This window comes from Galendromus occidentalis, unplaced genomic scaffold (genome assembly GCF_000255335.2).
Source record: "Galendromus occidentalis unplaced genomic scaffold, Mocc_1.1 scf7180000076403, whole genome shotgun sequence".
In the NCBI taxonomy this organism is placed as follows: Eukaryota; Metazoa; Arthropoda; class Arachnida; order Mesostigmata; family Phytoseiidae; genus Galendromus; species Galendromus occidentalis.
In genome coordinates, this window is record NW_003804392.1 from 16446 (window position 1) to 43603 (window position 27158).

Below are 27158 nucleotides of genomic sequence, written 5' to 3' on the forward strand. Positions count from 1 at the left end.
GCGGAGAGAACATCTCAGAGAGGAGCGTGTGCCGCGGATGTTTCCTCCTCTCAACGGCGACCCTCTCCCAAATGGGCGAGTAAGCTAGCACGCAGGCGACCGGACATCTCGCGCTCTGGTTCGTTGCTTAGAGCATGAGAATTCGTTCCGAATTCTTCAAAAGTTCCGCGTCGTTGTCCTGATTTGAAGCCCACGAGCGAAGTTATTTGAAGACCTCGAGCGGCGCATCGACAGCACGTCAGCTGCCGAGAATACTCAAAACGACAATCCAAGAGAAGTATGCCGGAAAAACGTCGAGTGTTGTTCGTGTGTCTCGGGAATATCTGCAGATCGACGATCGCCGAAGCCGTTTTCCAGCATATATGTAAACAGCGAGGTGAGTTCCAGCTGATGCATGCCATCATGCCGTGACAAGCTACTCGACTTCTCGGCTGACCTTGCGGAGCTCGGAAACGCTTTGTTGCTCACGCTCACAATAGCTTCTTTCGGCTCTGTGCTCTGTAAATGTGCGCAAGTGTCTTGTGAGTTTTCGTTGGTCGAGTGAACGAGTGCAATTACCTCCATGGGATTGCCCTCCAACGAGCGGCACGCTCGCTCTCTCTGACTCAACCGTCTCCCTCCTCGGCTGAATTAAACGCTCGTTCGGCAGCAACGCAACCGGTGGCGTCCGAGACACAATTTGAGACAATTATTCGAGTGCTCACTCCACAGAAAATGTAGCGCCAAATTTCTCGGTGAGCTCCATTCATGACGACCCCGTCTTTGGAACCTCGCGTTGGCAGTGCCAAGTTGAGCTTCTCGGATTCCTTTCCAATCAGGAAACTTTTTGAAACTTTCTGGTCGGAACTCATGCTCGGGGGAGCAGGTACCGTCAGAATTTGGGCGCGTCGCTGACGACGTCAGCGTCATCCCCAACGCCGCGGCGTCGACGAAGTCACCAACAGCAACGGTGTGAACGGACATGGCGACGGCGATGGGCACCAGTACGTTAGGAACGCGGGAAAAAGGATGTCAGGTAGACAGAACTATGGGCAGCTCGGCAAACTACTGACTGAGTGGATGATCGTAACGACCATCGTAGTCACGGCCTCCGTAAGATGCGCCTCGCTTAGCACGTTATGGTCGGCTAGTCATGGATGTGTCCGCCGCAGATCATCGCTCTAAATATTCTGATGAGTCCGGAACGTTTTCGGACTGGCCCGAAATCTCCACCGCGAGGATCTGTCGCATACGGTTCCATCGCGTCAGTGAAACTTGAACTCGGTCCTCGAACCGTCATTGGAAGGACTCGCTTTCGAGCGCGAACAGTACTCAACAACGATTCGTGTGATTCCCACGCCGACCGAGACACATTCCCCTGCGCATGGCCGTTCCTAATCCTGAGACAGACATGTCAAGGTTAAACGGAACTTGCTCGCCCACCTTCTGGTTAAACATGGCCCAGCGACTAGAGAGTGGAGTGATGACGTCGTCAAGGTTCGCGGCGGCCCAAGCTCCCGATTACAGGCAAGGATAGCCATCTGACTGACAATAAGTATTGGATGGATCCAACTGGAAGGTATCTCCGATGAAATATCGGAGGGGTAAATCGAGAGTTCTGGTTCCGTACTGCCCCGGGAATGGCAATAGCCAGACTCCAACCACAATACGCTTGTCTAGACTCCAGTCATCTTCGCCTAGCTGCGTCGTTTCAATGATTCGGCGCATCGGAAAAAGGAAAAGGAAGAAAAGCAGTCAGGCATGAGCGAGGCGCGCGAAGAGAGACTTGTCTCAATAAAAAAGCTATTAAGTCGATAATCTGCCTCCCGGCATCCGCCTCGGCTGAATTGATGTCACTCGAGATATAAATTGGGTGAAATGATTGATGTCGAGCCGCCAAACCCGGACGCGTGCTTTCGGATCGCATCGCGGATTGAAGAATTGAAGTCATGTGTCTGATGGATTTCCGGGCCGAGAAGAGCCGAGTCCAGAAGGATGACTGCCTCTTCTCAGTAGATCTGCTTTTGTGAGTGCCTTCGGACCGAAAACCGAAAACTTCGGCTTGTACCTCCAAATATCCCTAGATCGGATTCAATGCCGAACCGCCGGCTCGAGCTCGGTGCGTTATCGGGCTGAGAGCCACTGTCCTGGCTGACCGGTCCTGTCGATTTCTGACAGGGCTCTTCCTACCGCCCATCTGTCGTTCAGGACATCAAACTTATGCCAGTTATGGTCAAGTTTGGCCCTTATTTAAAAGCAGGAATGAGTGAGATTGGGACCCGGCCCGAAGCTCATGTCACGAAACGCGTGCGCCACCCATATTCCCCACCACGCCTATCAGCTGTTCGCTCAACCCTAGTTAAAGTCCTCCACCAGGTGTGAGTTGAGCGATGGCTTGGGCTTCCGGTAGCATCCCTCGCAATCTTCGCTGCTTCTCAGCGATATTCCAAACAGGATATTGTCATCGATGTTTATCCTGATTCTCGGATTTTCTCGGACACCATCGGTCGAAATTCACTTCAGTGACTCTACGTCGCAGACGGCTGGTCTCGCTCAAGCAACGTCAATCGGCCGTGCACAGAGTTTGGCGAGAACAACTGAAGGCACAAGTTTGTTTTCACGGCAAGCTCTCTATCACCTAACGCACGGGTTTGCGTCACAATGTGTGTCGGGTTTGAATGGCAGAACCTCGGAGCGGATATCATTCTACCACGAAAAACGGGTTCCATTTCACATTTCACCGCACCAAGGTCTGCAAACAATCGACAAATAAAGCCATAAGTGAAGTTGAGCCGGCGTCGAAAAAACGCCTGATTGCGCTGAAGTCTCCTTCGTCGGGGATCTTTCCATCGGAGCAAAACTGAATACAGAGCTCTGTTACGCATAAGTTCCAGTTGTTCTTAAGGGAACATTCTCAGCAGCTGTGAGCAAAGCTGAATGCCGTTGTGGTCTCGACCGTCATCGTTGAGTCATGCTCAAAGCCCTAATGACAGAAAATAATTTTATGCATCGTCAGAGTTCGCAATTCATTCGATTCCGAAATCCCCGTGACCAGATGTCTGGTCGACTAAACATGAGAATTCAGCAGACAGACAGTCGAACAAGAAAAAGCCTCGTTCATGGGTTCAGGGCAGAAGATAAGAATCGGGCTCCGAAGTTGAATAGAAGAGAGTTCCTCGGTGGATTCTATTTCTTCATATATATGATGTAGCGATGTTCCGATTTCCAATCAACACCCCTTATCGCACTTTGGAGGGAATCGACACCGTGCGTTCGTGTCCGCCGCCGTTGATATTTTATTCATCTGTCTTATTCCGCTGCGTTTGCTGCCGCCGCCGAATCTTTTACGACATCACGACACATTCAAAGTAGCTCTCGGTGTCTCTTTCCATCAGGCTCGAGGATTTCGACGATTATTCGACTCCTTCGATCCAAACGCAAGCCGGACTCGTCGAAGATTCTGTCCAACTCAGGCCATCAACTTTTGTACCCCATCGAATTGCAGCGCGAGCATCTGGGTGAAGAGGTAGTTTTCGTCAGGTGTCTCAGCCCGAACCGTCGATGAGAATATTCTCTGCCTCGTTCCAGGAATCGAAGACCTGTGGGAAGCTGACAGCTGTGCCACGGGTAGTTGGCACACGGGATCCAGCCCGGATCGAAGAACTTTGAAAACACTTGCGAACCACGACATCACTTTCAGCCACAGAGCCCGACAGCTCACAAACGAAGATTTCGAGAAGTTCGATTTTATCTTCGGCATGGACAATAACAACATCAACGCCATAAAAGGTTCGTTTCGCGCGTATGTTCAACTTATCGCTCGGAGGCGATGAGTGAAGTTTCCCCTCTTGCCTGCGGGGCCCTTCCCCGGAGCGCTCGGTTGTGGAAAATGAAACGACGTGTCGACGCCTAGTTTCATGGCTCGCCAGCGTGAACAGGTATTTCAGAACAGCGGCGGTCGCAGTCATCTTTTCAAAGCATGGCTGCAACGAATCGGTCAGTCGAGTTGACATGCGAACGATCTCTTGCGGTTTCCACGGAATGGTGACGGCAACTGCCGCTCACACTCGCTCAATGTACCGCCGATGTCTTGAACGGTACTTGAGGAGCGGGGACAGATGAAATTTTCAGGGAGCAAGTTCTAAACCCTCTCTTACCAGGAGCATTCGCAGAATTGGAGGGGCTGTCGTAAGCGGCACATTTCCGCTTCCGATACAGAAGTAGAGGCGGTCATCATTTTGAATACTCACACTGTGGGAGGCACCTCCTCCATGTATCGAGAAAGAACGTATTCACGTGCCTGCGTGTCACCGATACGTTCAGCGGAATCATCGAGCATGTACTCAAACTGTCAGTGTGTCAACGTTGTTCGGTCTCCTTGCTTCCTTCCATGCAGTTGCTGTGGGGTCTGTGGCCAATACAGAAGTATAATATGTTTAGCGGGAGAGACCTTGGAACATGAACCTTCCTTGAGGAGCTCGATTCAGCTTGCCTCGCTTTGGATCGCTTGTTACCATCAGAAGAACGCTGGCTGATGATATTTCTGTTCGGCGAACAACCACGATTGGAAGGAAAACCAAACCGCTGGGGAAGCATTGAAACACCTTCCCTTCAGCGCGTACCGCCTCCCTCGCGTCTAAGTGAACAATTTGACGATCAAAAGTTCGCTTGTCAGCCCTGACCACATATTTTTTGCATCGATAGAAGAAAGAGCTGAGCAGGTCGGACGATCTGCGCGTCCCCTTCATTTCCTCGTTTCATTTCGTTCGGCTCATTCTCGATCTGGATGTCAGGAGGCGCTCGTCGCTCATGCTGGTCATTTTGAAAAGTGGATGGACGGCTCTCCGTGAAGATGCCCAACGAGCGGCTTCCCGATATTTCTCTCTGTAGGATCCATCTCAATATTTATGTCAGCGATTGCAGGACTCGTTGTCCGAAGAAGGCACAGTGGAAGATCTATTTAGGGCCTTACACTTCTCACCACCATCCCTGTGTGGCGTTCCCCAGAGCCGCGCCATCCGCGAGGTGGAATTGATGCTTACACAAACTCTTCTTTTTTCTAAGCTGACTCTGCTTGGAGCAAACCGTAAAAACACCACCGGACAGCTCGCTTCGAGTCATAACAGCAACTCATGTCAACTGTTGAAGCTCGCTTGAAGCTTCCTATTCTTTTTCTCTTTCGAAAGGGTCCTCTTATGCTCTGCGAAACGTCTACGCAAATCTTATCGGCGGCCTCCTGTTTCCCGGTTCGGATCATTGCTTCTTCGATCTCCCTAGAATCTCGCCCGCGGACCGGTCAGAACACAACAATACTACTTCCTAGAGCTATGCTATCCGCGCTGGCTGGAATGTTCCACTGGTGCACGGAGCGTTTCGAAGGTCTCCAGCGCAAATCACCTGCGAAGCATCAAGAGATACTCGACGGTCGATTCATTAGACGGACAGCTAAGCGCTTGCTGTGGAAGTGTGACCAGAATCCATTCGAAGCGAGGCGTCTCCGCTTTCAAAAGACCGATCATCATCGTATTCTTAATCATCTGACGTCATGCGTCAGCTATCCCTAGAAAACCATGAATCCTTGGAGGAGAGCAGTCTTATGATTGAGTCGTCAAGATTCGCGCGCGTCTTTCATCCACACCAAGGATCATGGAGCGTTTAGCAGAACTCTTACGATCGAGACGGCGTCGAACAGAGTCCCAGAGTACCGTCGGCGTCGGTGAAGCGCGACCCCGGCGACCAGCCGTGGAATAAGACGTAGCTTGCTCGCGATTTCCGGGGCGTTTGACGAGATCGGCTCAGTATCTTTCGGCAGGGGAGCGCGTCGAGCGCTGTGCTAGACTTGCGCATGAGTCATAGTGCATATTTTCATTAGAGGAGACGGCCCGGCGGAGACTAAACGTATCTTGTGATCGTTGATCGTTTCTAAAACGTATCTGCGATATATTAATCATCGAATGGAAGATCATGATATGTTTCGATCCTGGAGAGGAATAGACGAAAGATGCGCGGCCGCCAGGGAACGGAAATATTCCATCTATTGGTCGAATCAGCCGGATAATTTCTTTTTCGATACTCGCAGATTATTTTTTATCAATTTTACGGCTTACGGCTCGCACCGGCCATTCCCTGTGAGGAGTTCTCGCTCTTGCAAAGAATTTCTCTCATGGCTCTTCAGATCGGCGAATATGAACTCCCCGTCGCAGTCGTCGTCGGTGTGAAACACACGGAATGTGCGAAATGTCATAGTAGGCGGAATGAGGAAGAGTCTGGATTCTAATTTTTTCACTGCTTCGCTTTCAGCTGCGGCTCCGTCCACTGAGAACCACGCTGTCATAGAACTGCTTGGAAAATACGATCCCAAAGGTCACAGGATCATAAGAGACCCGTACTACGACAGTGGATCTGCCGGTTTCGAAGAGGTCTTCGAACAGTGCAAGAGATCTTGCTTAGCTTTCCTGGAGCAGCACAAATGAGATCGCTGCAATGTCCCCGCGAAGCGAGGCGAATCGTCGTGGTCACTTGTATAGATTATTTATGCGCAACACAAAGATTTGTAATATATCTGAGCTGAGAGTCCGTTAGCCATGGGAGTCTATATCATGGATTGATTCCCAGGCTCGGAAATGACCTCCGATTGAGAGGGAGACGAGGGTGTCTGATTCGGCCTTTGAGACATGATCGTCGTTTGGGAGTTGTGTACGGCAAAGTAGTCGAGAAGATATTCGTCATTCCGGCCCGGTCAAGCCTAAGGTGGAGCACTGGACTTGTGATCGTCTCGCGAGAAACCATTCGTTCCAGGGTCGTTATCCTCGGGATCGCACATTTCATCGATGAGCATACACGACTCGAATCGAGACCGGAGAGCACCCTGGTGAGAACTTCGCATGCGGATACTTTATCGAAAAAGTCTCGGAATCGGAAGATTTCTCCAAGCTTAATAAAGACCGAGTGTACATCGAATCGAGGAGGACTCTTCTCTCGAAGTTCATTTTGATGTCAAGCTCGTCCCGCCCTCCTCGAGTTTCCTCAAGAGATCTGTGGTGTTCCTCCAGAATCAGAAATGTTTCTACGAGTCAGTGGAGGCTTTCCCGAATACGTTTCGTATACAAGACGCTCTTCAATCATTGAAAACATTACACCGATGAGGCATATCATGTCAGTGTCATCCGAGTTGTCAGAAGTTTGGATCTACCTCGTTCGGTCAAAGCAGACTGGCACCGGGAGCGTAAGCAAGGTGGCCACGCCCAACGAGGATTGTCTTTCTTCTCCGATCGGGTCGATTTTCGGCAGCGTAGCTACGGAAGCCAAAAGCGTCGGGTTGTGCTGACTGCTAGTCCGCCCGACTACGGATGATAATAAATAAAGATCCTTCGTTCCGCTGCTTTTGTAATGTTCCTTGGCACGCTAGCACAACACTAACCCGACAGCCCGCAGCCGACCGTCGACCGCCGAATTCTGGACATGCTTCCCCTCCGGTCGCTCCGGTCGCCACGGATCTCCGGGGAATGGATGAGCTGCTTCTGAGAGCGCCCAGAGAGAACTGGAGATTTTAGATCGGCTGCGCTCCCGGCTACTATAGAATGCGACACTTCAAGACGATAGAGTTTGAGTATAAAACGGAATTTTCTTTTATGAACAGACCGAGCGAAACTGTGAGAAATGTGATGCATGCGACATCGGCGACTGGCGATGCATGCGTTTATTATTTACACTGAATATTTAGATGGGTTTGATCTTGAAATGCAGGCCAATGAGGGAGAAAACCATGCATTTCAGATCCTGTACAAGGTAGTAGAAGCAACGGAGACCTTCGACATCACTGGAATGGAAAGTTAAGCTTAGCTCAGGCGGAACCTCGAACTTGACTCTTCTCGAATACATTCTTGAGCGTGGCTCTGTCACCGGATATCCGGAGCGAATACGGGCAATAAATTCAACTCACTCGCTGTTTGTGACGTCCGCGAGACTTCCGATTTTCGAAGTCGTGAACGAGACATGCTCGTCGCCCAGAACGATCTCGAGTTCCTGACGACCGACGCGATCGGGGACCGGCCAATCGCTATCGTCCTCCTGAAAATAATCCGAAATGAGCACAGAAGTCCACGATCGTTTTTTTGAGGAAAATCGGCGCGTACAACGCGAATTATTTCGTCTCACGGCGGGATACGTCATGAGCTTCGAGCGTTTTTCCCAACCACAGGTTCTGTGTGAGAAGATTCTCCCGCTTCTCGAGCCGGAGATCGGGATTCGGGATCATGAAAATCAAAAGGATTCCCTGCAGTATCCTCAAGGCTTCCGAATCGTACACACCTGCATGATTTCTGAGTCCTCAATGATTCTCCGTAGTTCAGCCATCACGGATCCACTCACATATACTTCTTTGCGGATGATTGTGTCATTTTTGTAGTTGGAGTTGTTCGCGTACCGCAGTTTACCTGCGGATGGCGGCCTGGATTAAGTTTCAATCGAAAAGGTAAACACTCACAATCCCTGGCCGAGAAGACGGTGTTCGAAGCATCGGCGTAGTCGCCGCTCTCTGTAGCGCCGAGTGCACGATACACGTGTCTCATCGGTCGTCCTGATGAATCCAAAGCGGGAATGGAGTTACTACGAGTTCCTGAACTCAAGGAATCCACTCACCATCGGGTCTGAACTCGAACTCCAGGAATTCATGACCGAATTTCCCCTTGTGGCCGACGTAGTACCGCACGTAGAAATCGTTGCTCGACATCGTTGAAGAGTAGTATATGAGTACAGTCGAGCCTTCAAGAAAAGCTCTCGGCGTCGAAAATCGCGTATTCCAGAGAATCTCGCCTCACACACAAGGCGGGAGAAAAGCCGACTCAAAACGAAACCACTGAGCGCGTTTACCCGTCCCCGTCGCTAGAACGGGCTTTACACAGACCGTGTCGGGCGAACGCCACAGATGTTTTCGGATTATACCCAGCACTCTTTCCGTTCCCAGGAAGCATCCGAGGCAAGAGCCTATAATCTGTCCCTGGCGAATCATATGGTACCCACGAGAATCTCTAGGAAAATGCAATACAGCTGAAGCTTCAGTCGATAAATCTCCCTCCGGCGCCCGCTAAGTCAGCGGGATCGGTTCGAATCTACCCATCTACGAGGGAGTTCTATATGCGTGATCCATTGTGACCCTCGCGCATGCAGTAAGCCGCGCAGATCGACTCTCTCCAAGAATCGAACCCGTCGAGGAATCTGTCCAAGCCTGAGATTGACTCTGTTTGGTCACCTGTCTCTATATGGGGAATCAACAGAGTAGTGGAAAAGAGGTCTCGGGACCTCTGGGAACAGTGACCGTCTACACCCGAAAGGAGTCCGAACCGGAGAAGAAGAGTGGCTGTCCTGTGGATCATTCAAAGGTTGGTGCCTTCATATAACTCCCGATCTCGATTCTACAAGCTGTCTTGTAGCAGTGGTCGGGCTACCCCTCGGACATTGGTCAATTGGGAAACTTAGTTTTCCTCCCAAGGAGCGCCTTTGCTATCCCTGCACGTCGCTCACGACCGACAGGACCCATTCCGAGTGGTTCTCAGGTTTCCGAAAATTTTGGATCGCCATCAGGTCGATATCCGCCTTCATCAGAAACATACCAGGTTTTCTGCCGAGGAATGACCCTGACCTGACATTTCTCTCTCCCCGATGCGGTCTCGAATCTCATGAATCGAATAGTGGATTTAGAAATAAATTAATTTCTGCTGCAGATCAGCGCGGCTCCGGGCTCTCAACCAGATTCGAAGAAATCTCAGTGTCCAATCCAGCACGATGCAAACAACAACAGCAATAAAGAAAACCAGAGCAGCGATACTGCATACGTCTCCGAGTGCCCGATGAGGAGGGGCGAAGAAGGCGTAAGTTTCCCAAGACCATAGATGGACTGTCCCCGCTCATAATAAGTTATCATTATTCACTGAGCCCTTCCGATTCCTCAGAGTAAAAAAGATGAGGTGAACCCTCTCAACATGATGCCCGCACCAAATCAAAGGCCACAACCAGATCAGCCATTCCCGCTGGATACCGGTCGGGTCAAGAGCACGATCCCCAAAGCAGACGGTAAAGATGGAGAAACTTGGGAGTACCCCTCTCAACAGATGTTCTGGAACGCAATGATCCGCAAAGTGAGTGAAGCTTGCGGTCGATGATGGCGACTTGGTTGCCGTGGAATGGATCCCGCAGAACATCCCGTGCAAATTGCGGGATGATATTCAGAGATCCGGGAGCTGTCTCAAGGATGGATTTCCCAATATCTGGTTCCTATTCAGGGCTGGCGCTGGAAGGAGGCTGAAATGGAACCGAAAGACATGCACAACATCATCCAGATCCACAACGCAAACAACGAGCAGGCCTGGAAGGAAGTTCTCAAATGGGAGGCGTTACACTACCGGGAGTGCAACTGCCCGAAGCTGAAGCGCTTCGGTGGAAAAGCGAGCGATTACTCACCCAGAGCGCGGATGAGATCTTGGCTCGGATACGATCTCCCCTTCGATCGACACGATTGGATCGTTGATCGCTGTGGGAAAGATGTCAGGTAGGAGGAACTGGCCCTGATCTGCCCATCCAGATCGCTGGGGAAGTCCTACGGAATTCGATTCGGCGATAATAATAATCCATTTGCATATCCCGCGACCCGCCCGATTTATCCGATCGTTTCATGTCCAGGTATGTTATCGACTATTACGATGGAGGGGAGGTGAACCCCGATACGAAAGAATTCACGCTCCTCGATGTGCGACCAGCCATGGACTCCTTTGAAAACATTTGGGATCGGATGAAAGTCGCCTATTGGCGCTGGCGGCTCGAGTGGTTCAACATCGCACCGAAGCCACAACTGGAAGCTGCTCTAAAGGAGAAAGAGACTGCCTCGTAGATCGGACTTAGGTAGACATTGAGCTCAAGAATAAATTGCTACATTGAATCGAAAAGCCCTCCGAGTAGTACGACCTCATCTATATATATTTTTTCATTTCTCCGCCCCTCATATTCACAAAAACCCATATTCACAACGCGATTGATCTCCCGACCCAGCTAAAACTTCCCAAGACTTTCCAAAACGATTTTCTGTATCCGAGAGCGAACTGTCGTGTCGACCGAGTCGCAAATGTGAGTGGAATGATCTTCCAAGCGAATCAGAACACCTTCTCTCGGCAAGTGGATCGTGGTGGCGTTACCGATCGTTTCGGTTTTGATGTCGACGAAACCCTGCTTGGCGAGCTTAGCTGTGAACTGTTTAACCGATAGTTCTCCGTACGGATGTGAGATTTTTGTTGTGTTCGTGGGTTTCCCGAGCGTGCATTGATTGTTTTTCACAGTCAACGAGGCCGTCAGAGAAGAGACGGCGACGCCTTTCTTGAATTCTGTCTCGACGGGGACGACATCATCCGCGAGTTTGGGATCCATTTCTACTTTCTGAATCCTTCGTTTTATGGGAATCTGGAACGAGAATCATTCATCTATCATTCAATGAAATGAAACACGCGATGATGAAGTTCAGATACGCTTTGGTTATTTTCCAGCCACAATAAAATCGACTCGCCAAAAAGCGGCTCCTTACCTGCACTACTTCCGGCCGCTTGACCGTGAGGAATCGGAACTCTGGCTCTAGCGCCACCTCGGACCGGTTGGTGCAGTTAGCCGGTGCTTCATTATAGACGTTATGAGTGACCAGAACATTTGGTCGCATCTCGCGCAAGAGTTTATTCGCCTGGGAGAACGTGAGCAGAGTGTCTATCGGGTAGTAGAGGACCTTTATCGAGATGGGCTGGAACGGGGCCACAGCATCGACGTAATTGAAATCGGGTTCGGTGAAAATGACCGCGTTCGAGGGATCGTTCTGCCAGAGCTCCATCAGATGGACTGAATCTCCGAATCGCAATGAAGGATGGCCGGCGAAAACCACACTCGGGACATGGAACTCGTTCATGAAAGCCTCGTCGGCGATGCTTTCGTAGACTTTCAAGCGTCCGCATTTCATCAAATGCGAATGGGGAAAAGGCTCCTCGGGTATGTAGACCTTCTGTTGTTTGGCAGCCGTCAGCCATTCTGCCAAAATTCCGGAATAGGCCAAACTTTTATGAGCGACCGGGGATACGAAATACATCGTATTCAAGATACCTTTGCTCTCGAGGTGGCCTGAAAGGCATTCGAAGAGATCGTAGACCACACCAGCCGAGCTGCACGGTATGAGCACGTTTCCACCGCTCTTAAGGGTGTTCTCGACCGCCTGACAGAGTTCTCCGAGCAGAGTGTTCGGATTCGCGAGGGGAGTTTGATTGAGAGAAGCTATCAGTAAAACGTCGACGCCTCGGAGGAACTGGTGCTCGATGGGTTTGGGGTGGGTTGTGAAAGTCGAAGACGAAGCCATGTAGCCAATTTTCTCCATGTCGGACTGAATCATCCAATTGCAACTTCCCACGCAGTAGCCGGCCGATGCACAAGACACTTGTAGGTTACCGAAAATCGAGAGCTTCTGATTGAAACCAACGGTTTTGACTTTGGTCAGACAGTTGGCAACGTTCTTGAGTGTGTAGATCTCCTGCCAAAGTGAAACTTTGCTGCCATCGGTGTGGAAGGGCCCGAGCTGGCCGAAGAACTCGATCTCCTTGTAAATTTTCTGAGCTACTTTCGGCTTGGGACATCTGTCGATGTATTCGATGAGCTCCTCCATGTATAATCTCCCTATCAACGCAGTAGGCTCCGTCATGTAAACTTCACCGCGGAAATTCGAGTCTTCCGTGATGAAGGGCAGAGCCAGCATGTTCGTGTAGTTCGAAATCAGGATGACGTCGATGTCTCCCACATTTATCATGCCTAGCTCCGGAAGCAGAAACTCTGGAAAATTAGAGATTATTAATACGCGCAGGCTCTCTCGGCTCTCAATCTGTCGACCCAGATGGACTAGAGGAGAAAATTTTCGAGGGGACGGTGGCTTCTAGAGAAGGGACGTGAAGTGTGTTCGGATCTGGACGATTCCGAAAAAAAGCCGAACATCGGTTTTCGCAACGCTAGACCTGCTTACCGTATTTCGGGACTCACCAGGCTCCGCGTTGATGAAAGCACGGCCGTTGTTCTCTCTGAAGTCGACGCTATCCTCCATGGCACCATCTCGCGCCGTCCACGTTGAGAGCTGGCTGAGACGGGGACTCGTGACCATGGTGAGGGGCAGGAAGCTCATGATCGAGCTCAAGTCGAGTGCACAATCCAACATGATCATAGAGTTTTTGTGTTTCAAAAGATAACATGGCTTGTTGGGGTTGTCGCTCAGACTGTAGAGCTTCATTTTGACCTCGCTGCGGAGATTTCACGCTCGGGACATTTATCAGAAAACACAGCGTATTCGCTCCATTCACACGATACTCAACTCAAGAACGTGAATGAAAACTCGAAGAAGACTCGAAACGCTCTCTCGGAGAGAAGCTTCCCCAATCAGTGCGGGTAACCGGCTTCGAATGGAACTAAAATCCAATGTTTTGCTGACACCGTTAGATGCCGACCGCGGGTCGCGATCTACGACTCGAATCAGCTGTGCGCGCAGAGCTCTCTGACTGAGAGCTGCTCTCATCAGCAGAGTTTCGAAACATAAATCCAGCCGGCGCGACGACACAAAATCACTCTACGTTTCATCCACTCAGTTGAGGACCCGAGGAGCATCCAGCCTGGGAGCTCGAGAAAAATCTATTCGGTATTCCTTCTGATCGAGAATCTCTTCTGCTAATTTCTACAATCGTTTTCCCTTGCGGAACTGTCAAACTGAATGACGATCGGTGACGAATCGTCGCGATCGAGGATCGAAAAATCTCAACCGACGGCGAGACAAGTCTCGTCGGAAGCTGAGGCGCTGTATGGGAAGAGAATTGAGAGGCAAAATCTCGGGATCTGCCCGCTGATCAATGAATCGGCGATTTGAGAAGCTAAATCGCGATTTTTCATTGAGTTCTGTGTAGATCAGAAACATTTGAGAGCCGAAGTCTCGCTCTCAGATTAGACAGCTTTCCCGGTGTTGACGAGGTCTTGGGCGAACTCCGAGGCATGCGCGTCTCTCGTTGCCTGCTTCTCAGCTCCCAATCTTATGCTTGTGTCCTCGGTAGAGAACTCGCTGATTGCGGCCTTCACCATGTTCGGAACAGCGGCATGTGTCACCGCGGCTCTCGCTCGACACATGCCGCTCGATTCCACCTTACCCGTGAGACAGACCTATAGAACTGTGATTTCGCGACCGCGAGTCCGGATCTTACGCTTCGAATCAAGGTTCGTGATCCAGCAAGGGCTTGAAAACGAAACGCCGCCGTGGCTGGAGCCAGTCCCAAACAGCGCGGACGGGGCCGCACTATAGAAGCTCGCCCTCGAAACCCCTCGCCGCATGTAACCGCGAGAGCCCTCTCGTACCCATGTCGCCGCAGCTCTCGCAAGAGAGTCGCGGTGACACATCCTCGTGCAATCACACACGACGGTCCTTCAGCAACAGTAAAGGGCCCGCTACCATCTTCTCTCCTCGATAGTCCTTTGCTGTTGTCTTCATAGCCGATCGTATTTACAAAGCATGGATCGGGGGATGCGGCGGCCATCCTCCTTTTCTATCTTTTCGTCCAGCTTCGGGGCGAGCGGATCCCCAGGAATTTCCGCAGTCATCTTACGATTCCTCCGGCAGGGATGTACGGTGGAGGTGCGCTTCGTGGAGCTATCCGAAAATGATTCGCGGATGGGTTCGAGCCTGGTAATCGAGGGTTCTCATCTGTTCTCCCATCTTCCAGGGCGACGTCTGCGGGCATGAAAAACGACAATGAGAGATATCGATTCGCAAAGCGTCAAATCAATTCGACGAAGCCTCCCTGGTTCTGGAAGGAGGACAGGAGAGGGTGATCTCGCCGGCAAGCGGAGCGGAAGACGTCGAGAGCGGGCTAGGAAAAATGGCAGCCGGAAATTGTCGGCGTTAAATATTGAATATCACAGACCTACGTATCAGAGCTTCGAGAAACAGATTATTTGAGCCTCTCTGGAGGTAAAAGTTCACTGCCAGAGGCGCGCACAGCCGGCTGGACGAGCGGCCAATCCCCCCCGCCCGAATCCTCCGGTCCTGGAGCATGAACTCCGACGAGGCGCGCCATCATTTCGGTCGTCTGGCCCCCTCCAGAACTCGGGTTGGCGCCCCCCGGAGTTCTCCCCGTTTCCTTAAGAGCTCCGTATCTGCGGCACCACGAGACGTTCTCGAGGTATGGGTCGTAGTTTTTTTCTGGGGTGATTAAGCTAGAAGAGTCACCAGGAACCGAATCCGGTGTTGCTGACGGTGAGTTTGATGATACTCTCGGATACACCCATGCCTTGGATTACCTCAATATCGAAATCTCTCGAAGGTACCTATCGAGTCTTGCTCACGGCGAAGTGATTAAGAATTAATCGCAGCATTTGAAGGAGGCCGGGCCTGTCGGTTCCCGGGGTACATTGGCACTCACTCCGTTATTGACCAATAATGGCAATAAGCAGCATGTCCCGAGTCCCGAGCGGGCGCAAGGCGTCATCAGGGTTTTTATTTAATCCACCCTCTCCCTACCTCGCACTCTGGCACAAATGCCTCTCCTAGACTGTCCTCTTAATTGCCGATGAACGACGAAGTCGGTCGGAACACAGTGGTTCCCTCCCGACTCCAGCTGGTCCTGCATTGACGGCCATGCGCGCGGCAATAATCCCTGCCGCAAATCGAGCAGACTCGCGCGAAAATCATATCTCATGAGTCTGAGGGCGAGCCCCGTTTTCTCGTTCACGCACTGTCGCAGTGATCACGGGAGCGGCAAGACCTGGGCGGAGAAAACTGTTATTCAAGAAATCCTCGATTGGCTGAGTACGGCAGCTCGAAAAGTCACGCTGATAAGGGCTGAGAGCATCTAGCGAACTCGGCTCCTGAAGCCGTTAGAGCGAAGAGACAGAGAGCCAATGCTTGCTGGGTCCGACTCCACCATGTCGGTATCTCAAGAGGACGAGCTCCCCCTCTCGGATAGCGTATGCACGAACTTGTCGAGAGTTCCCAAGGAAACGATATCAGGAGCTTGGAGCGGAACAATGTACACGATCCTCAAACGAATGAGACTTCTCAAATTTCCATTCGAGGACTCATATTGTGTACTTCAAGATCATCTGGAAGAGGATGCTCCTGCCGAACTTCAGAGGGCCCCGAAGTCGTGAGACAATAGTGGTCATTACGTCATTACCGAGCGTGTCCTCCGGAATAGCCGTCAAGAGACCCCTCACCGGTGAGAATAATACTGAGCATCAGCGAACTTATTCTCCGGGACCGTCAACTATCGATGAAGGTCTCAACTGAGTCAGAGCAGAGAAGGCGGGTGGGTGACACAGAACAGGATCCCCTCGACCGTGGCTCACGATCGGAGTGGGATGGCGCTATACAATGCTGCACCGACTTGTTTTGCTCAGAAGGAATCTCTCGGGGAGGGTCTGGGTCTGGATGCAGAGGATGGTGCCTCCCAGACCTTGGTTCCCTGACGATGCGCTGAGCGCTTGCGCGTGCTTTATTCCCGAGGTGCGATCACTCGACCGTGCTACGGGGAACGATTTATGAACTTATTTTGATACGGACCGAATCGTTCCGCTGAAGATCGGATGGGGACGCTAGAGTAGGGGATAAAGTTTCACGAATCCCCAAGTCTGTTCCAACCGAAAACGCAGCGATCACGCTGCTTCGAGCCTTCTGATGATTTCAGTGCATTGATCGATTGATCTCACAGATATAATATAGATATGTATCAACTGGCACAGCTGCGGGTCGCTGCCCCTCCCAAGTCTCGGGGATTCTGCACTTGATTCTCCGTGCTGGAGCTCCAGGCTCCATGTTCTCGCAGCGATCAAACACTCGGATCAAACGAGGAGATCAGAGAAGAGGCTTCAATACGATGTAACCCTCCTCCACGATACAGATAAGTTTCATTGTCAGAGGACGACGAAAAACCACTGAAGTTTTGAGTCTTGCATCTCCAGTAAACGAACTCGATTTTTTTTATCGGAACGAAATGAGGAACGATGATGTGCCGTGCAGCTAGTGCTCGAGAACTATGTTCTGATCGAAGAGGGATATCGACTGCAAAAACACTTGAATTTTCGGCGGACCACATCCGAGCGTCGCAGGTGCCCGCGGGCCGCACTAAAAATTTAGTTTCGTATGAGAGGAGAATACATGCCCATCTATGTACCATGGAAGAATGCTTTTCGATGCTCTGGGGGATCGCGCGAGAACTCGTTTTTTCGGTCTCACGGAGGGATTCATCCCACCGATCTCATTCGATTTGCAAGCACTCATTCGAAATGGTCAGCTTCGCGTATGTGGGGGAATAGTGGCGGGCCACTGAAACAGAGGCAACAGGTAACCCACGGGCCACGGATTCGGCACCCCTGAGGTCTGTCGGACCTCAGCATTATACCTTGCTTATCTCTCGAGCTGTCGATTGATGATTGAGTTATTCGCAATTATCATAAAAGAATATTCGACATTCGAACTTTGCCGCCCAACGAGAGCAGACAACCTCCGATAACAATAAGCGACAGTTTTTTCGGATGCTACAGGTGTAGAGCGCTGCCTTACCGCTAGATCACGTAAATTTGGAAAAGCTTTGTATTTGGAAACCATTCCGTTTAGACGTTTCAAACGAAATCAGAGAGAGCAATGGGGCTCAAAATGTGAAAAACGAGAAACCCGAGTGAGATCCGGACGCACAAGACGAGCTACGATGTCGAATGACCGTGGCAAGAAAATAGAGAGTGATCTCCCGGGATTTTACTATGACAGTGAGAAGCAGAAATATTACCGGATAACCCCGGCTGACTCATCCAATCCTCTCCATCCCGAGAAGATCCGGCGGATAGAGGGACATCGCGAATCTTTGAAGACGAAAGATCAGCTGGTGAATACCAAAACAGTTTCGCTACCCAGTAAGTTGGTAGAATCGTATAAGTACGATGGATCTCACATCAGCCTGATGAGAGAACGAATTCACGTATCAGGTCCGACCAGTGGCGGATCCAGGAATCCTCCGGGGGAGGGGGCGGTCAATGCATCGAGAGAGGGCCGGATCGATGACTGGGTCCTGCTTTAAGATTGGGAGTATAGGAGGGCGGAAGCCCCCCTCACCTTGATCCGCCACTTGGTCTGACTCATATACCTGAGTCACTTGGGAACTCCCGCGCTCAAGGCCGCATTATTCGTCGCGCGCAGACCGGTGACGTGTGCGACCTTCTGCGGGAACGTTCGGCGAGGGTACTAACGCCCGGTCGAAGCTATCACATTCACGATCAATTCGTTCCAGAGGCTCTTGGTCTCTTCCAAGGAGCTGCTTCGTCGCGGAGAAGTTTCCAGAATAACTTCCTCACATCAGCGATGGCTCGTCTCTCGAAGAAATTCTCGTGCCAAGTTTTGGATGGTTTCGACGATCGGGGTTATGCAATCAAGGACGCCGTGATGACTGTCTCCGGGAACGGAAAGCTGTGTACATCCTTCTCGATGAAACCCTCAGGACTTGCTTTGGTTGGTTCGACAATCAACTTCACTGAACAATCGGCGGCACATGGGATCACGGATCTCTTCTACATGCACAAAGTTGTCGATATGAAACACACGACCATCAGTGGAGGAGACTTCGTCGCGGTGGCCTGTCAAGCACTCGGAAGAGATGATCACATCGTCAGAGTGGCCCCGATCGCCATGGATCGGTCGTTGGACCGGCACTCGAAAAGTTTCGAGTTCCCCGCGAACGAAACAATCTGGTCGGTGGCGGTTTCTTCACTGCACTTGAGTGTTGGTATGGAGAAGAGAATCGAAATGTTCTCGACAGAGGGGAGCACGCAATCAATCGTCAGACTCCCTGGAGAGAACGTGTTTGTTCTCGAAAACGACGGAGATGACCGCTTGATCGTGGGAACCAATAAAGGCAACGTGCACACCGTTGACGTGCGTACGCAGAAAGCAGAATCGACGGTGAAAATTGGAGCCGCTCTGTCAAATATCAAAATTTCCAACAACCACATGGTAGCCAGCGCGTACGATCACAAACTCATGCTGTTTGATCGTCGAAGCACCGCTAAACACATGCATATTTTCGAAGCGCATCAAAACGACTGCAGACCCCATCTGAGTCTCCAGCTTCACGAAAGACTCAATATTGTGGCCGCGACGGGCAGCGATAACGTTATAAGGTTGTGGTCGCTCAAGGATTTCCAAATGGCCTCCACTATATCGGACGAGAAATTTGTTTCGACCGATGTACCACCGTGTTTTGTGATCGACGACTCCTGGGGACCTCCGTGCAGCGTCGCCGTGTTCAGTGGATCAGAACTAGCATGTTATACCTGAGCTGATGGACCTGATGGCGCTCTTGTAATATAGATGTCAACATCGATGCGGAAAGATTTGATAAATGCCTCCAACGTGAGAATTTTTTAGCGTAGAACTACGCTATAGCCCCCGGTAACGGGCACCAACTTCAATGGGGAGTATTGGGGGGCCAAAGCTCGAAAAAATTCGAATCTCGGAGATAGCATGCGTATGTGCTGGCGTCGTCTGCCAGAGGCTTACGCACTTTTTCTATGCGAGTCATCTGTGTAACAAACTTGTCGAGCTTATTTCTCTGAAACAGAGCGTTTGACAATGAAAATGGTGATGGCTGAATATGTCCGGCTGAGAATGAGGCACCGTTCATGCTAATCAATTTCCCCCTTATCTTGATTATTTCATAAAATACAGGCCAAGAAGTAGGCTCGTTCTCGCAGAACGTCGAAACGAAGACTCGGAGGTTAAAAAAACTGAGGGCAAGAAACCCTCAGCATACCTTGATTAGTCCTAATCAACTGTCCTGGAAACGCTATGTCCATTGATGGACCCAGAAATTCCCTCTTTCTGATTTTAAACATATATTTGGCGGAGAATCTCTCCTCCGCTAGGGATGGATCTATTTCTTCAGGATCGCCTCAGTTTTTGCTAAATAAATCGTTGAAACTTTCCTCAATTCTCCCTCCACCCTGCGACGATGTTGAAGACAGATAAAACCTACGGTTGAGGTTGTATAATGACTGCGGAAAACGATGTGCGCGCGTTCTCCATTTCATATGGACTCTCGTCGTTCATTCTAGCCTTGGCTACTAAATTCATGCGTTTCCTTTCCTCATTGGTCGATGTCAATGGCCGTGGAAGGACACCGGCGGAGAACCTTCTGACCAGCAAGATAAGGATGCCGGACTCCGTGAAGAAAAAAGAACGAGTTGCGCCTAATACACCGTAAGCCATAATCCCGACATAAGAAAACGAACAGTGTTCAGACAAGCGATACGAAGCAGATTCCCGTAACAAACAAGGGCGAGAAGTCGTAGTTCAGTTCAACCGAAGTGGTCCTCGGGAAATCACCGATCAGGCAGGACGCAACGTGGTGCTAAGAGAATCTAGCCACGGCGGGCCGTACGGCTTAGCGGACGATTGGGAGGGAAAGGTTCACCCAACGATAAACTTTTTAGACGGTGCTGTCGCCCTGTCGCAGCATTTTGAATGAATGAACGTGTGTCTATCGCGTTGGGACAAATCATTCCAGAATGAAGAGCTCTCTTTTCTGAGTGCCGCGCCCAGTGATGGAATCGAAAAGGAGGATAAGGGAAGCCATCCTTACAATGCCGAATCATGATCATTCTAAGGTTTCGACATTCCATTAAGAACCTCATTTTATTAGTCTTCAACTAATTCATCCCCATCATCGTCTAGATGCGGATGCGCGGCCTCGCGATACTCGAAAAATCCTCCATCGGACATGCAATGATTGTTCCTTGAGATCGGCAATATGACATCTCATCGAGAGAGCAGATCATGTAGCAGCGTTTCTCCTAGGCGGACATGGTCATGGAATCTAATGTACCTTTCATACGCATAGTCGCGATGTTCTTCAATCCTTATATCCTCCACGAGGAAGTGTGGCACTCGGTCACGTACCGGTTGCCGTCCGAATTGCGGGTTGCCAAGCTGAAAACGACGCCGCACTCTGTGCAGATATCGGACCGTATATCCGATTGAAGTTTGTCGGTTGAGTAATAAGTAGATTTTGATGTCATTCGTCAACATTTCTGAGTTTAGGAAAGCCGAAGTCTTCGAAGGTTGCTACCGACCGAATCCCGTTCCCGCAGTTGAGTTCTTTGATCTCGTTTCCCTCAAACTAAAAAAGCGCCTTTTGAACAACGGCCAGAGGAAATCTCGTGATACCCTTCGTCGACCGGAGGGTAGTATTGAAAATCTTTCGTAGATCTTCGAACTCACGGAACTACGTGTTCCGTGTTCACGTAGTTCTACGCCCACATACCGCCTGAGTCCCTGACTCGGGCACCCCGGGGATTTTTTTTGTTTTTCTTTGCAGCTATGAACATCACTCGCGCACAATTTCCATATTGTCAAGAAACAGAAAGAATCCTCTATGGATCCCTTGAATACGCAAGGTCGGTATTTATTCTGACTGAGCAGACTCCGATTTCACAATTTCAGTAATTTTCTCCCTATTCGATACCACAATGGTTTGGAATCAAAGATTAATCGGTCTCACATAATTAAAATTAGGACGCGAATCAGATCAGTCATTGCTCCAGATTCGCAATGACTCGCGCCCGTTTTGGGTGTTCGTCAGGATAAAAGCAGTAATATACTGTTCTTGTCCTAGCCTTAAACAAACTGTTGCGAGTCACTCGGCCGAGGTCTTGCGAAGCATTACTTCCTTCTCTCCCGACGGGAATATTCTTAACGAGTGAGCGAAAATTAATTGAAAAGTGCTATTGCTCGCCGTTGCAGGGACCAGCTAAGATTCCTAAGCATATCATACCGTTGTTCCTCTGGTAAAAATTCTCGACTGTGAGCTCTTCGATTGAGCACAAATCCACACCGTAGTAGGTTCCGAACATCTGAGATCCCGGTCCCTTAAAGTACTCCCGGCATGCGGCTTCGGTCGTTGCGAAATAATTCTCGAAGACGCCGTTCCCATGTGTATCGATAATTTTGAACTGCAGTAGCCTCCTCATGGGCCAGTTTGCCGAAAGGGTCAAATCTTCGCTCAAGCCAAGATAGAGCACAAGCATCTTCGAGCTCTCCGCTTCAGGGGTTTCGATCTGTACGTTCAATTTACAGGGGAAACCTCCGATGGCGAGCACTTGGTCGCTGGTAGCAGTCTGGCTGCGATTACGATTGAAGTCTCGGAGGAGCGATTTGATGTCGAACCATAGGAATGAACAACTGCTCTGGAGTCTAAAAAATTGTTGCCTCGCATGAGCTTTGAAGAGATTTCCGCTTCGAATAGCCGCCATCTGGAGATCAAGATTGTCGAGCCTGGTCGAAAGACCGGCATCAGGCCGCGTCAGGCTGCTGGCGGTTTCCAGTCTCTCCAGTCTCGTTTCAAGGGTGCTGAAGTGATCGAGTCGCGAATCCAGATAATCGATCCGGTCCACGGCTCTCTGCATGGTGACCTCCGAATCCTGTCTTTCTTCCCGTGTCGTATTTATGATGTCTTCTTTCATTCTGCTCACCTCGTGCGCGACATAGCTCTTGACAAGGAACTCAATCGATTTCGGCAATTCGATTTCATTGCGGGGAATTTTAGCCTTGACAATGCCGGACGCAGATGATGAGCTGGAGACCTGCGACGAGGTCGACGATGACGTGGAAGCCTGAGACGAATCCAGATCCAGAGACAATTGTTTTCGTCGCGTTCGTCTGCACGATCTTCGGTGCCTGCTTAAGTGATGCAAGTTACCTTCCTCACCACAGGGACATTCGAATCTGGCGATATACAACGCCGCTAATGGTGCCTCTTGCTTCGTTGCGAGACGAACTTCCATGCATACGGTGCATTCCACCCGAGGCTTCTCGAGCGAGTCATGGAAGACTAAACAGTTCTCACAGTGGATATGGCTACAATCCAATCGATAATATTTTACAAAAGTCAGGTCACACGATGAACATGTTCGAAAATGCGTTGCCAACGGGCAATCCTTCTGGGGCACCAGGTCGACGAAACCGCAGTTCAATTCACAGGGAAGGCCACGCAACCTCATCTGTGAAAGGATGGTCAAATAAGACAATATCAAGTCTGAAGACGATTTCCGATACGGATGAACTGAATGTCATTCAAGTCCCTCAGACTCCGGAAGGGATCTTTGCCCAGAGGCAGTTTTGTCGGATCACGTTCAAGGAGCTCTGAGTCATCAGAATCGAAGCCCATCTCGATCTCCTCCTCGAGTTGTATAGTTATATTTCTATACGGAATTTCTATACTCTAACTATACGGAACTTCTGCTCTTGAGATGTGGATACCGCGCGGAGAGCAGAATCGTCTCTCCTTGGATCGAGGAAGGGCCCGAAGGGATTTCCAAATTGTGGCTACTCCCCCCTCGTTCAATGATCCCGTTACATGATAGGAGACAAACGCTGAGCTCTCGATGGCTCCGCGAAAAATTATCGCACGCCGAGTTTCGCGCGGGGTCGCGGCTCTAGATTTTCGCGCATGGCGCGAGCAAATTAGACCGATCGCCATGTCAATCCCGTCGTTGTGAATTGCGAAACTCACGGAAAACTCCACTAGGGTCTCTACAATCCCTACCCGGATTCCTGCGCGGACTCACACCAGTGTGAGAACAGATCTGTCATGACTTCAGGCAACTCACCTTCGGCGTCTGTGATTCTCGATGGCCGATAGGGGAAGAAGCAGGGAATCTGCAATGGAAAAAGCATTGATCATTCAATCAGAATGAGCGATGGGAGTGGTAACCGCCCACGGATTCGTATTAATCCTAATATGTTTGCAGAAGCGAAACAGTTTCCAATGTTGCATCGTCATAACAACACGGTGATTTAGAAGAAAACACTACTTGCCAGCTTCTTTTGAATTCCTTCGTAAACAGCGAGGTAGAAGCGACGCGATTCAGGACAAAGTAAAATCGATTTCCGAGCTGCTAGAATCTGCCGTGAAAGTTTCAGCCGAGTCAAAGCTACACCGGGATCCGACAGCCTCTGGAAGTGTCCCTCGACGAGAATACAGCCCGCCTCCCCCTATCGCCGCGCAACAACAATCTACAGTGACTGCAGGCGCAGACGAACTTCTCTCTTCTCTGTCGAGCATTAAAGTGCCGGGGCTTTCGAAGTTCCTCGGCCGGGATCTCCGCGAGCGATTCGCTGACTTCCATCGCGAGCTGACGAAGAGTGATGATTTGCCCCTCGGCACTCTTCCGAACGTTGTTCTGGACGGGAATCCAGACAGACCGCAATGCTGGCACGCACCGTCAGTCGTCGAGTCTTCCGGCTAACTAAATAGTTTCGGGTTACGAGAATTCCGAACTTCCGAACAGCTCGCGTGAGTCGCATCGGAGCACACACCTCCCCCGGAAGACGCGAATTCCGCATCGAAGTTGGGACTACCGCGAAGGTGCTCAGATTTGAGTCCATCCTCGGGCGATGATATCACCGGCGGAAACGATCACGCACATCACAAAGCATCAGTCCGAAAGTCCCAACCAATCGGTAAGCGGAGAGCTGAGCTCTGGCTCCTCTCTACTCATGTCTGACGAAGAGCAGGTCCCATGACGATGCGCGGAGGAGATGTCGATTCTCTCACTCTCTCACCGGGTGGGAGGGAGCGGATTCGGCTGTCAATTCGTTCTGACCGCTTCGATGGTACACATACATATCGGATCGCGAATCGTCTCGGGCGCCCTCCGGGACTTCTTATACCCCGATTCCGAGTATCGCTCTTTGAGGGATGACTTGCCTCAGCCGAAGAGGTTTTGCATCCGCTTATTCATGCTACATGTGTATAGAAGTTGTATGTTTCGCGCGCAGCTCTAATAGTGCGTGCATCATGAAGTGCGTCCCAACGTTCCCTCGACACGACCGGGCATTTCTCAGATCTCTGTGAGGTCGACAGGAAGCGCCCTTCAGCTGGAATGATCGGCCGGAGCGACTAATCAGTGAACTTCGCCGGTAGTACCACGATCCCAGTGTTCGAAGCGACTTGAAACTCACGAAGCTCTACCAAAACATGTTTTTTGCGAGCAGTCTGGCGGAGCCCCAAGCATACGTAGCCCCCATTGAGCCCGCATGTTTCGATGCCCTCGGTGGATCTCAAAGCAAGACCCGGATGATGAATCAACAACTAAGGCAGCAGACGCCACTCACCTGTCGCTTGCTCAGATTCAGCTTGGATACGAGCCAGCATCCCAAGTGGAGCTCGAGAGAACTCGGAAATCCTCAGCGAGTGAATTGCTCCATCTCATGGGAAATGTGGAAGGCAGAAGTCCAGCTGTCTGGCCGGTGCCTGTCTACTGGGTGTCCCGGCTCTAGAGAGGGGCGGCCGTATTGGTGAAGGCCGCTGATCGATGCCCGTGAAGAGCTCAAATCCGGATATCCTCGGGATGATAAATCCGAAAGATCTCAAAATGCTATCTTCAGCGTACAGAGCTCTCGAAGAGATAGAGACCGAGGATCCCTGGGATGAGAGTGATGAGAGACCCGGGCTTTCATGGAGTTCTAACCTAACATGGAGTTCTAGCCGATCAGAAAGAGATGCCTCACTCGCTCGGACTTTCTCTGCCGTGAATATCGAAATTATTCTGGGACTATCGTTCGTAAAGAACGGGACCGGAAAGGGGGACGAGCTGACAGAGACACATTCAGGGACGAGCGGTCTCCTCTGGATGAACCCACGAATAATTGCAAAAGCGAGATTCCCGCCAGAGGTTCCTCACCTGTGCAGACGAGAAGCCAGACGTCCAAAGCGTGGACATAGGGAACTTTCGGAAGTTTTTCGCGGATTGATTTCCCAGATGTCACCTTCGTGAGCATACTCGTGATTGAGAGAGATATCCGCGCCGGAGCCGAAGTAATCTACAATATCGAATTTCTTCGACTGAGTTCTTCGGCAGAAGGTCCCCGACTTCCAAACTACTACGCTCGATCATGAAAGGCGGAATGACCGGGAGCACGGCCGCGGAAGTAGGTACCTCCATCCACAAGGAGATCCAAGAGGTTATGACGAAAAGGACTCCAGGGATGTAAATATCCGAGAGGAATGGACCGAACTGCCTGGCCAACACGAACTCCGATGTCACGATTGAGAAATTCCCTGAGGGAAAGAGAAGAAAGACTTGGAGCTAACTGTTATGCAAGGCAATAGGAGGACGGGAATTCCGGAACCCCACGATAGCGATGATTGATAAAGGCTCGCGATTCCGTGTTGCTCACCCACTAAGCGATGGTTGATCCCTTCGTAGGTCGAGTAGTTCTGAACTAAGAAACCCTTAGCATGTGACGGGTCCGCTAGCAATAAGCCCGGCCGTTCTGACCACTGAATTCTGAGGTGCGATATGGGCAGAGAGGATTCGCGCCGTCAGCGGCGGCGTTTATCAATGGCGAACCCCTCTCCGAACAGTTATCTGGCCACGGAGGGCGCGGCGGTCTCTGTCAGGTGGCTGTCAGCGTAGCTGTCAGTGGCCGAGGCAGTGACGTCATGCGCCAGTCGCGATCTCAACGTTGACTGGGACCGATCACGCTCGGTTCCCAGCATCAGTTTCTCGGAACTCAGAGTTCAAATCCCTAGTTCGAGTTCGCACAGGATAGGCCTGGGTCACGCCCCGCTATCCTGATTCATCCCCCAAGTGCGCACAGACCTGGGGTCCATTTCTAGTGAATTCCTTCGTGTCCTCATTGGAAGTGTTTTCGAGGCTGTGTCACACTTACTCTCTCTGGTAGGTTCTCCGTTTCTCAAAGATGGTCTTCTGCATGCAGGTACTGTCGCGATGCTCCTCTCTAATCTGGGGAAAAAGCTCCCGTTCCCAGCTAGATCTAGACAGACTCGATTTTTCGGAGCTGGATAATTCTGGACTAGGTAGTTCGTTCTGACGGTTCCGGAGCTGTCGAACACGACATCGAAAACCGGCTGATTCCCACGGGAGGGATCCCCGTCGGTACGGGAATCAATTCCTCCCGAGGACCTTTCAACGGTCCGTTTCCCGTTGGGGCTATGGTCGGTGCTCCTGTCGCTCACGAGACGTGTGTCCTGCGGTATCGAGAGTGGAGCCGCGCTGAATATACGGCTTTCGCGAAAGCTACCCTCATAACCGGAAGGCATAGTAGAACGTGGCTCGCTGTCCGGACC

At 50.9% G+C, this 27158-nt stretch overlaps 5 protein-coding genes and 1 long non-coding RNA gene across 6 annotated transcripts; 3 read left to right on the forward strand and 3 right to left on the reverse strand.

The window, feature by feature from the left end:
• Positions 1-73: 73 nt before the first annotated feature.
• On the forward strand, positions 74-6932 carry LOC100897521 (low molecular weight phosphotyrosine protein phosphatase). Its single transcript, XM_003739124.2, has 3 exons — positions 74-376; positions 3568-3768; positions 6280-6932. The coding sequence occupies exons 1-3, from the start codon at positions 280-282 to the stop codon at positions 6450-6452; spliced, it is 471 nt and encodes a 156-aa protein (XP_003739172.1). The 5' UTR covers positions 74-279; the 3' UTR covers positions 6453-6932.
• A 651-nt stretch (positions 6933-7583) lies between these two features.
• Positions 7584-8829, reverse strand: mago (mago, exon junction complex subunit). Its single transcript, XM_003739123.1, has 4 exons — positions 8620-8829; positions 8290-8414; positions 7922-8049; positions 7584-7798 (listed from the first exon to the last, which is right to left on the reverse strand). The coding sequence occupies exons 1-4, from the start codon at positions 8708-8710 to the stop codon at positions 7699-7701; spliced, it is 444 nt and encodes a 147-aa protein (XP_003739171.1). The 5' UTR covers positions 8711-8829; the 3' UTR covers positions 7584-7698.
• Positions 8830-9153: 324 nt separating this feature from the next.
• Cchl (Cytochrome c heme lyase) lies at positions 9154-10912 on the forward strand. The gene is made up of 5 exons (XM_003739125.1): positions 9154-9359; positions 9702-9848; positions 9930-10115; positions 10260-10525; positions 10657-10912. The coding sequence occupies exons 1-5, from the start codon at positions 9240-9242 to the stop codon at positions 10862-10864; spliced, it is 927 nt and encodes a 308-aa protein (XP_003739173.1). The 5' UTR covers positions 9154-9239; the 3' UTR covers positions 10865-10912.
• Positions 10913-10936: 24 nt separating this feature from the next.
• On the reverse strand, positions 10937-13434 carry IntS9 (integrator complex subunit 9). Its single transcript, XM_003739126.2, has 3 exons — positions 13030-13434; positions 11549-12825; positions 10937-11427 (listed from the first exon to the last, which is right to left on the reverse strand). The coding sequence occupies exons 1-3, from the start codon at positions 13271-13273 to the stop codon at positions 11023-11025; spliced, it is 1926 nt and encodes a 641-aa protein (XP_003739174.1). The 5' UTR covers positions 13274-13434; the 3' UTR covers positions 10937-11022.
• A 4292-nt stretch (positions 13435-17726) lies between these two features.
• LOC100897960 (uncharacterized) lies at positions 17727-19408 on the forward strand. The gene is made up of 2 exons (XM_003739127.3): positions 17727-17928; positions 18189-19408. Exons 1-2 carry the CDS (start codon positions 17727-17729, stop codon positions 19343-19345), a joined length of 1359 nt encoding a protein of 452 aa, XP_003739175.2. The 3' UTR covers positions 19346-19408.
• A 2031-nt stretch (positions 19409-21439) lies between these two features.
• On the reverse strand, positions 21440-24059 carry LOC100898397 (uncharacterized). The gene is made up of 3 exons (XR_145258.2): positions 23882-24059; positions 23674-23722; positions 21440-23064 (listed from the first exon to the last, which is right to left on the reverse strand). It is a non-coding gene; the product is annotated as an uncharacterized LOC100898397 (long non-coding RNA).
• Between the last annotated feature and the right edge of the window lie 3099 nt (positions 24060-27158).